The sequence below is a fragment of the Pseudonaja textilis genome, chromosome Z (assembly GCF_049901715.1).
Source record: "Pseudonaja textilis isolate UNSWEBS1 chromosome Z, rPseTex1.2, whole genome shotgun sequence".
Classification (NCBI taxonomy): Eukaryota; Metazoa; Chordata; class Lepidosauria; order Squamata; family Elapidae; genus Pseudonaja; species Pseudonaja textilis.
The window spans coordinates 125261049-125271997 of NC_142008.1; the positions used below are offsets into that span (position 1 = coordinate 125261049).

At 48.9% G+C, this 10949-nt stretch overlaps 1 protein-coding gene across 1 annotated transcript; it reads left to right on the forward strand.

Moving 5' to 3' along the window:
* The first annotated feature begins 1293 nt into the window (after positions 1 to 1293).
* LOC148124378 (discs large homolog 1-like protein) lies at positions 1294 to 9732 on the forward strand. Its single transcript, XM_087917297.1, has 3 exons — positions 1294 to 1453; positions 8942 to 9103; positions 9661 to 9732. The coding sequence occupies exons 1-3, from the start codon at positions 1337 to 1339 to the stop codon at positions 9730 to 9732; spliced, it is 351 nt and encodes a 116-aa protein (XP_087773423.1). The 5' UTR covers positions 1294 to 1336.
* The last annotated feature ends 1217 nt before the right edge of the window (positions 9733 to 10949 follow it).

Below are 10949 nucleotides of genomic sequence, written 5' to 3' on the forward strand. Positions count from 1 at the left end.
GGGATGGTTGAATGGGGATTCTGGGAGTTGAAGTCCACCTGTCTTAAAGTGCCCACAGTTGGAAACCCCTGATCTAAAGTCCTAGAGGTAGCAAACACCTCCATTCTCGAAGGTGAACTGCTCCTGACGTTGGAGGCTCTCTTAAGTATCTGTTTGTCCTCGTTTCAACGACCGCGACGGAGCCCCAAAGGTATGGCGCTAAGCGAGGCAGCGGTTAAAGTGAATGTTGAGCTTCCTTGCCCCGCTCGTTCAGGGAATCCCTGCTGTGTGGGGGGTTGGGGAGGAGAGGGGAAGCTTCCTGGGCCACCCCCGAAACAGGGGGTCCCGAGTGAGAAGGGCGCCTGAAAAGAGAGCCTCCAGCTGCAGGAACAGCCTATCTCGAAATCCCATGCTTGTTCTCTTTCCCCAAGGGGGCTTTCAGCTTGGAAAGTGTGTTTGGAAAGATGGAGTAACGGGGTGGGGGGGTGGGAGAATGTACAGCACCACTAACACCCCCACCTCCCGGGGCCCAATCCTTCCTCTTCGTCTGGTCGGGGGGGCATGGTCATTGGGGGAGGGTAGAGGGAGGAGACTGGCATTGGCCGGCTACCAGCTGTGGTGGAGGGGGAAGCTTCCTGGGCCACCCCTGAAACAGGAGGTCCTGAGTGAGGAAGGGCCCCAAAAGGGAACCTCCAGCTGCAGGAGCAGCCTATCTCGAAATCTCATTGAAATATATATATATGTGTGTGTGTGTGTTTGTGTGTGTGTGTATAATTATATATATGTGTGTGTGTGTGTGTGTGTATATAATTATATATATAATTATAACTATGATTTTATATATATATATATGTAAAATTATATATATATATATAAAATTATACATATATATAAAATAACAGGTTGGAAGGTAGCTCGGAGGTCATCTAGTCCAAACCTTCTCTTCCCAAGCAGGAGACGTTTCAGCTTGAATAGAATAGAATAGCAGAGTTGGAAGGGACCTAGGAGGTCATCTAGTCCAACCCGCTGCCCAAGCAGGGGATGCTTGTTTTTTCCCCCAAGGGCTTTCGGTTTGAAAAGTGTGTTTTGGGGGGGAGTGGAAGACGGTGGGGGGGCACAGCACGACGAACACCCCCGGCCCCCGGGGCTCGATCCTTGGTCTTCATCTAGTGGGAGTGGGGGGGCGGGGCAGAGGAGGAGACTGGAGTTGGCTGGCCGCCAGCTGTGTGTATGGGAGGGGAGAGGGGCAAGGGCAGCAGCTGGCGCGGGAGGCGGAGCGCGGCGCAGGGGCGGCCAGTGCGGGCGGGTCGGGCGGTGGCGGAGCAGCGGATGGGCCCCCCCGAGGGCTGGCCGAGCTATGGAGCTGAGCAGGGTCTCTGCTGCCTTCCGCCAGCCGGGCTGCTGCTCGCCCGTGCTGTGCCAGTGCAAGGTCAGCTGCAGCCACCGGACGCTCTCGCTCGTCTTCGGCTGCAAGGTAGGGCCCGTTCGGGGGCGGGGGCTTGGGGTGGGGCGGGGGGCAGAACGGGCTGGGGTCGTTCAAGGTCTTGCGGGCGGAGAGGGAGGCGTCCCGGGGTTTCTTGCACCCCACCCGGGTCAGGATTCGCCTCCGGATCTCCGAGCAAGCAAGGGGGGAGGACTACGAGCCATGGAGGGGGGCACACACAGTGGGGTGGTAGAGAGGAGGGGCGCCCTTCTTCCCCCCCATAAAGTCTTTGGGGTCCCGGGACTTCTTGCACCCCACCCGAGTCAGGATTCGGCTCCGGATCTCCGAGCAAGGGGGGGCGACGAGCCATGGGGGGCAGGTAGTGTTGCGGGAGGCACATCAGGGTCATAGAAAGGAGCCCCCCTCTTTCCCTCTCCCACCATAAGGGGCCTGGCAAGGACGCCCCCTCCCCGAGTTTTTCCACCCCCACCCCCGCCCCTCTTCCCAGGGTGGGACGGGGAAGGAGGAGTGGGGGGCGGGGGTTGGAAGAGGGGAACCCTCCCCCAGGACATGAAGGACCCCTCCGCCGAGGTTAGCTTGATGGCACTTTGTGGGGACCCCGCTGATCAAAGTGGGGGGAGGAAACGTTTGGGATGTGTTTCACTTGCTCGGATGATGGGTATCGGAGTCCAGGACGGCGAGGGGGAGGAGGGAGGGGGGCGGCCCCGGGGTCAGAACGAGGTCTCGCTCCCCGCTGCGCCCCGCGGCTTATACGGCCGCTGTCCTTGGTGCTTAAGAGGCTTTGGGGGGGATTAAGCCGGAGCTCCGCGCGGGGAGGGGGGCGCCTCGGAGAGGTAGCAGGTGGGAGGGCGGGGCCTTGGCTCTCTCCCCCTCTCCCCTCCAACAGCCAATCGGAACTAGGGGGCGGGGCTAGGTCTGCCGGTGGCTTCGGCGCTCCCCAGGTATAAGGGCTGGGGGCCAAAGGGTTCCCACTCTCTCCCCCCCCGCCCGCCCCAATGTGTCCAGCAACTAACTTTGGAAAAACCAGGTGGGGACTGTGGGCGTGGCCTTTTCGGGTGGGGGTGGGGCATCGCACAAATCATCTTGGTATGTTGCATATATATTAAGAGACTATCTATCTATCCATCTATATCTCTCTATCTCATCTCTCTCTACCCACCTGCCTACCATCTGTCTGTCTATCTATCTATCATCTATCACCTATCTCTCTCTCTCTACCTACCTACCATCTATCTGTCTGTCTGTCTCTCTATTTTTCTATCTATCTATCTATCTATCTATCTATCTATCTATCTATCTATCTATCATCTATCACCTATCTCTACCTACCTACCTATATACCTCTGTCTCTGTCTCTCTATCATCTCTTTTCATCTCTTTCCCTCTATCTATCTATTGTATCATCCATTTATCGTATTATCTATCCATCCATTCATCTGCCATATCTATCTATCTATCTATCTATCTATCTATCTATCTATCTATCTATCTATCTATCTATCTATCATCTATCCATCTATCAATCATCTATTTATCTATCTATCTATCCATCTATCAATCATCTATCTATCATCTATCTCATCTATCTATCTATCTATCTATCTATCGTCTATCTATGTATTTATCATCTATCTCATCTATCTATCTATCTATCTATCTATCTATCTATGTATCTATCTATCTATCATCTATCTATTGTTTTAAAAAGTAAAAAGTAAAACTATTAACTATATAGATATAGTTTTAAACCATCTAATCCGGGAGGGGGTTGGACTAGATGTTCTCCAAGGTCCCTTCCCAACTCTTGTTATTCGCACATCCCATGACCCAGTTGTGGCTTTGGGAATAGGAGTATGTGTGTGTGTGTGTTCGCCCAAAATTCCCAGGACAAAATTTGATAGGGGGGTATTCTGCCGTCTCAGCAAACGGCTCCCTGCTGGAAAAATGCTTGTTGTGTATTTCTCACATGCGCACGCGTGCGCGCGCGCGCACACACACACACACACACACACAAAAACCTCTTGCAAAATAGCATCAAGGAGTTCAGGCCGGAGTTGGGAAGGAGGTTCTCCTTGGGGGGTTTCTGGCTGAATTTCCGGATAGTTTCTTGCTGAGCCACAAAATGGTGCATCATTGTGGTTTTTGCATCGTTGTGGTTTCTGTCGAGCCACAAACACACACATACACACAGCGGGTTGTGCTGATCTCAGCTGGCCGGGGGTGGTGGGTGGAGGAAAGGACTTGCAAGATCATTTTTGGGGCATTTTTTTTTTAAAAAAAATTGGCCATTTTTAAAAAAAAGGGATAAAAGGCGATTTCAGGTAGTCCTCAACTTATGACTTAAAATTCCTGTTCCTAAGCGTGACAGTTCAGTGCCTTGCCTTGTTTTGCAACTTTCAGCGAATGGCTGCCGTTGTTCAGCATCCGTAACCCCGTCATTAAGCAAGTTTGGCTTCCCCCCCCACCCTTGTCCCTGCAACCGTCATTAAAAAAAAAAACTTCCATTGCTAAGTGAGGCCGTTGCTAAGTGAGTTTTGCCCCGTTTGGCGATCTCTCTCTCTCTCTCTCTCTCCACTGTTGTTCGGGTGAATCACTGCCGTTGTTAAGTGGATCATATGGTCATTAAGTAAATCTGGCTTTCCCTATTGACTTTGCTCCTGGGATGCTACGACCGTCATAACTAGGAGTCGGTTGCCGATGGGCCGAATTTTGATCATGGGACTGTGAGGAAAGCTGTGACGGTCGTAAGTGCGAAGAAAAAAAGGCCGTAAGTCCCTTTTCTCAGTGCTTTTGTAACTTTTAACGGTTACTAAGTGAGTTATTTGAAGTCAAGACTCTTGAACTTACGACTAGTATAGGCACCCCCAAAGTCATGGGATCAAAAATTCGGGCGACTGGCTTGTACTTACAATGGTCGTAGTTGTCCTGGGGTCACATAATCATCACTTGTGACTTCCCCAGCTGGTTTCTTACAACCAGAGTCAGTCCTGGAAGCCAGACTCGCTTAATGACCATCTGATTCACTTAACAACGCCCCCCCCCCCCCAAAAGGGTATTTGATGGAATGCGGCATCCATTTTGCCAAGTTCTGACCAGATTCGCTGAACAACCATGTCAAAAACTTGGTAAAAATTGGGCTCATCTCACTTAACAACCTGTTTGCTCAAGAACGGAAGTTCCTAGGACAATGGGGGTTGTAACTCGAGGACTTCCCATAAGCTGGAATGCTCTGCCTTCTCCCCGCCCCCCGTCCCTCATCAGCCTCCGAGCACCGTCGCTTCCACCCTCCATCCCCGGACAGTGGGATCGATTCGCACGTGGCATTGGTCCAGCAAAAACCCAGAATTCATCTTAGTTCCGCCTTTCGGTGGAGGGGCTTGAAAACAGGCACCGTGAGCCAGAGTCAGATTGGGGGCGCTCCCTGCCCCCATCATGTGATTGGGTGTTAGGAGGAGATTTTTGTGTGTGTGTGTGTGAAAGGTTCGTGCCTTTTCTGTCGAACTTACACTCTGCCCCGGCGACAGGAAAGGCATCCGGCCAGAAAAACCATCTGCTAGCGCCATTCGGTTGCCCCGCAAGGGATTATTGGGGGCTCATTAAAAGAAGATGGATTTTGTGCTTGTTGTGTGGTCTCATCCCCCAATTCCCTACCCTGCCCCACCCTCAAAAAACCCTCCTGTCAATCCACATTTTATTTATTTATTTTATTTTTTAAGACAAACATATTGAGACAAAAACATAAAACCATCTTTCAATTATGTACATCTAGTGTGTCAGTTGGTTACAAATCTTTCATAGTCCTTAATCACAAGTTATAAACGTTCTCAAATTGTCAACAAATGCTTAAATATCTATCAGTTATTATTCATTCATTTGACCAAACTATTATTCCATCATTTCATACGAGATATTCTAATTTTCATTCTAATTTAATCTTATACATTCGTCCAATGGTTATATATTTTATATTGTATTCTATATCAATCTATTAACTTTTATTGTAAGGCTTACTACTCTATTTCTTTACCATGTCTTTTTATCTAACCATTGATAAAATAAATCCCATATCATATAAAATTGTTTGTCTTCTTGTTCTCTGATTTCAAATGTCAATTTACTCATTTCAGCACAGTCCCTAATTTTCTTCCTCCTGCCAAGGTATTTTTTTCATTTTTCCAATTCTTAGCAAATACAATTCTAGCCGCTGTTAAAACATTTACAATCAAATATTTCAATTCTTTGTTGTATATTTCCGGTATGTATATTTCCCAATAAAAATATCTCTGGTTTAAAGTCTATGTGTTGTTTTATCATTTTTTTCCAACCATGTGTGGATTTTAGTCCAATATCTTTTTGTATCCAAACATGTCCACCACATATGGTAATATGAACCAGGTATCTGATGACATTTCCAACGTTTATCCAATTTGTTCTTAAACATTCTGGCAATTCTCGTCGGGTGGGGTAGATGCCACCTATAAAACATCTTATACAAAGTTTCTTTATATGTTGTTGACATTGTCATTTTATAATTTTGAGACCATAATTTTTGCCGTTTTTCTAAATCAATCCCATATCCAAAAATTTTCCCCCAAGCAATCATCGTTTCTTTAACTTTTTTCCTTCCAGTTTAAATTCTAATAAATGTCCATAAAGATTTTTAATTACCTTTATCAGTACCCATCAAAATTTTATCTAAATCAGTCAACTTATCATAGAAACCTTCTGTTTTAAGATCTTTATCAAATCTAGATTGTATTTGCAAATATGAAAGCCGATTCATATTTACACCTTGTTCTTCCAACGTTTGCATAGATTTAAGTTCACCCTTTTCATTCAATATCTCATCATATCTAACTGTTTGTTCCTTTTTATATGTTATTGGATAAGAAAAAGCTTCAATAGTAGATATCCATAATGGAATTTTTAAATAATATTCCTTTTTTATCTTCTCCCAGTTTAAAAACAACGCCTCTTGAATATAATATCTTCTAAAATACCCCTGTGTTTTAGTTCCCTTATACCAAAGGAAAACATGCCATCCCAACTGTCAATCCACATTTTAGAAGTCCCACTTGGAGCATGTTCTTCAGACTTCGCTGACTTGTTCCTTGAAGCTTCCAGGAACAGATAACAGATCGTCAGAGTTGGAAGGGATCTTGGAGGTCATCCGGTCCACCCCCCCTGCCTGAATCCTTCTTAAATCCCTACTTTGCTTTTCTTCCAAGCCGGTATTTAGGCATTGTTGGTTGATTGCACAATCAGCCAGATGTTGAGACTGGAATTGGCCTTAAATCCGCCTCTCCTGTCCTTCCCAAACATCTGGAATTTGTTTGATGGATGGCATCGAAGAGGCAAGCCCTATTATTAGAGGGTTTGTACAGCCAGATGTTTGGCCTGTTCATCCACCTCTCGAGTCTTTCCCAAACCCCTAAGATAGGCAGATGTGGCTGGGTGATGGCATTAAAGGTGGCAACTATATTATTACGGTTGGTTGCAAAGTCAGCCAGATGTTGAGACTATATTTTATTACATTTTTGTTCCCTTCTCCGGTCCTTTCCAATCATTCCCAAACACGTACGATAGACAGATGTGGTTGTTTGTTGGTATTGAGGAGAAACGCTTTATTATTACAGTTGATTGCACAATCAGCCAGATGTTGTGATTGGATTCAATCTGTTTGTGCTCACCTCTCAAGTTCTTCCCAAACCCTTAAGGTAGATAGATGTTATGTTGTTGGTTTCAGCTCCAAGCTTGGCAGTGTAGTTGCAAACATTTCATCCCAAGAGACCTCTTCAGTGGACTTTGGTTTGTGCAGGCAGATGCGGTGGCTTGATGCGGTTAGGGGTGGAAACTATCTTAGTATTATGGTTGGTTGCACAGCTGGGTGTTTGAGACTGGGTTTGGCCTGTTTACTCCACCTTCCCAGCCCTCTAAGATAGGCAGATATGGCAGTTTGATGGTGTTAAGGTGGGGGGGAGTCAGCCAGATGTGGAGGGTGGATTCGGCCTGTTTACGCCACTTTTCCAACCCTCTAAGATAGGCAGGTGTTTTCTTGCAGACATTTCATTTCCAAACTAGGTAACATCATCAGTGCCCCGATGATGTTATGCAGTTTGGGTAATAACACGTCAACAAGAAAAGCACACTCCTCCTCCTCCTCCTCCTCCTCCTCCTCCTCCTCCTCCTCCTCCTCCTCCTCCTCCTCCTCCTCCTCCTCCCCCCCCACTGCTCCCCTCTCCTCCTCTTCCTTTCCCTAAATCCTTCCTTCTACTACTGATGATGTTTCCTAGTTGGGTCATATAATGTCTGCAAGAAAACCTTCAAGTTCAAAGAACAACAAGGACACCAAAGTACTTTTCCTCCTCCTCCTCCTCCTCCTCCTCCTCCTCCTCCTCCTCCTCCTCCTCCTCCTCAACCTAACTCCCTTCTAGCACTGATGATGTTACCTTGATGGGTCATAAAACTTCTGCAAGCAAAGCACCAAGCTCAGAGAGCACTAAGGACCCCACACAGTCCTCCTCCTCCTCCTCCTCCTCCTCCTCCTCCTCCTCCTCCTCCTCCTCCTCCTCCTCTTCTCCTTCTTTCCTTAAACCCTGCTTCCTTCTAGTACTGATGATGTTACCTTGATGGGTCACAAAACATCTGCGAGAAAACCACCCAGCTCAGAGAGTCCTACAGAGAACCCCTCACTTCAACCCCGAGTGACAGATATTCTCTTTTTTAATTGGTATCTCCTGCTCCACCGTCTGGCCTTGCCAGGCAGTGAGGGGGCGGGTGGCGGGGGCGGCGGGGGGCTGTCATTCCTTGGTGATGGTCTCTAGCGGGGTCGCCTATCTTTTGGACCTCGGGACCATCAAACTCATCATTTCAAATCCCACAGACCCAAATCCCGCCCCCAAAAAAGTCTGCAGGAAAATCCCTCGCCCGTTTTCCTACCGATCAATCGTTCTTTATTTGGGATCACAGGATACCGTCTCCAGCTCCGTTCTCAGCAGGAGAGAGAGAGAGAGAGGAGAGAGACTTTTGGCTGCACGCAAGGAAAGCAGCAGAAGCGCAAAAAGTCTTTCTTTTTTCCCCAAACTCTGCCAGAAATGAGTCTTGGTGAGACTTGTTGTGCCTCTTGGAGCAGGAGGCCTTGCAGGGTCCCAAAGACTCATTTCTGGCGGAGTTTGGGGGAGAGAAAGAAAGACTTCGGCTGCTTTCCTGCGTGCAGCCAAAAGCAGAAGAAGAAAGAAGCGGAAAGAAGGAGCCCGGTGGCCAGGCCAGGCGTGTGGGGCACGTGGGGCAAGTCCCCCCTGGCCTTTCCCCCACCACTACCTCGTGTTGTTCGTGATGCAAGCCTTGTGTTCCCACAGGTCATGTGGGCGGCGTAGCCTTGTGTTCCTGCGCAGCCTGGATTAATTGCTTTGGGGGTCACATTTGAGGACCACCAGAATTTCCTTGCGGACCACCGGTGGTCCCTGGCCCATCGCTTGGCGGCCACAGGTCTCTACTACCTCTTTCCTTTCCTTTCAGAAATATCGCTACCAAGATGAAGACAGCCCCGCTGGAGCACAGCCCCGCCCACCTCCCCAACCAGGTAAAGGCCCCGAGCTGGTCCACGTGGCGGAGAAGAACCTATCCCAGATCGAGAGCGTCCACGGCTACGTGTCTCACTCCCACATCTCCCCCATCAAGGTAGGAAGAGGAGGCACGGGTGCCCCGTCCAGGAGAGGGGCCACCGTTCTGCCGCCACTGGCACACCTGGCCCCACCCACCCTTCCACACACCTGCACCCACCGTGGTCTTCCTCGGGAGTCCATGGGCTGGCATGATGGCCGTTGTGCATGTCCGTTGAGATTTGTGTCTGAGTTCACACACTACCGTTAATGCGGTTCCGGGCGAGGTCGGCCGCGTCGTGTGTGCAGAGAATCCCCGTCACACGGAGGCCGGCGTGGGCCGCTGTCCCTTGGGGGGTGGAGGCGGGCGGCCCATTCGTGGCGCATGTCCCTTCTTTTTGGCTTCGGTGTGGTGCTTTCCTCGCCACACAACATGGCTTCGCGCCAGTTGTTCTTGGCTTGTTGTTCAGTGTGTTGAAAAAAACATGCAAAATCGGTGTGGCGTTCTGAGAGGCCCTCCGATTCTGTCGAGTTATGAAGGCAATGCTCAGCATTTTAACCCTGGCCTGTCCGTTAAACTTCCCGTCCTCGTCGGAATGCGCCCCCTGTTTTTCAAAGCCACGTCTAATTCGACAGCCTCGGAGTCCCGCTTTGTATTTCGTGTTGTGTTGCCGAGAAGTGGCTGTGTTGCTCCTTCCCAGGGGGTAAAAGCATGAACCAAGGTTTTTGCACAACCCTGCGCTTGTGTTTACTGTCTTTCGCAATGGCTGGTTCGGCATACGATTGCAAGTACACGATGTGCATTTTTTTCGTGGTGTCCTCTGTCTTTGCGGCATGCAACGGGGGTGCAGCGTACCAAAAAAAGTGTTGTGTGTTCCTGCCAAGTTGGAAGGCTGTGCTTTCCAGTTGTTTTGTCGTTCCTCGCTGCGCTTTTGTGGAGTGTTTGTTCATCCAGACTTGGTTAAAAGTGAAACACAGGCAAGGTACGACAGGCGGCTCGGGGACTGTTCGAAATTCCAACCGGTTAGCTGCCGATAGGGATGGTATGCTTACCAGTTTGGACCGGTTCAGCCGAACCGGTAGTAAAAACCCGCTGATGATCAGTGGAGGGGAAAACTAATGTTAGGGCTCCAACAAATCCACCCCCATTCAAATCACAAGTCTCTAGCCGCATCTCTCGGAGTAAAAAAAATGATTTATTAGGAGCGACCATGTTGTCGTTAGCTGGGTGCAGCCAATACTAAAATCCACCATTCATTTCATCCTTGACCCTGGTCTTCCTCCCACCTCCCCTGGATGTATATTCTCCAATGGGACACATCCATAGCCAAGAGTCATCAATCATGCTCCCCAGTTATAATCTTGCGCGCCAACAGCTTCGGCTGCCTCGCAATTATCTGAAGCATTTGAGGAATGTACTTCTTTCCCACACTCCTTTTCTGCTGGCAAAGGAGTAAAAAGACCAAAAGAATATCTTTTTAGTTGACAACTAAGAGAAAAGCGCAGGATTGGCCCTGCATTTTCCTCTTCTTGATCCGCTCAGCTGATGGGCGCAGTAAAGACTCAGCTGGTGTGGGGGAAACTGCACACTGGCCAGTCATTAGGCAATTCACGCCCACCAAGCCAAGCCACGCCCGCCGAACCGGCTCTCTCGCCTCACAATCAGGAGATTTTGAGTTCGACCCTATCGAGAGGCAGACATTTCTCTCTCTCTCAGCAAGATGAGAATCTGTCAAACAAAACTCAGCCCTGGTGACAGGTAAGGCATCCGGCCATTAAAACCCTCAGTATTTATGACGTGGTGCAGTGGCCTAGTGGTGGAGCTCTCGCCTCACAATCTGGAGGCTGTGAGTTCGATTCTAGCGAGAGGCAGATATTTCTCTCTCTCCGGGCATGATGAGAATATCTATCTGCCGAACAAAACT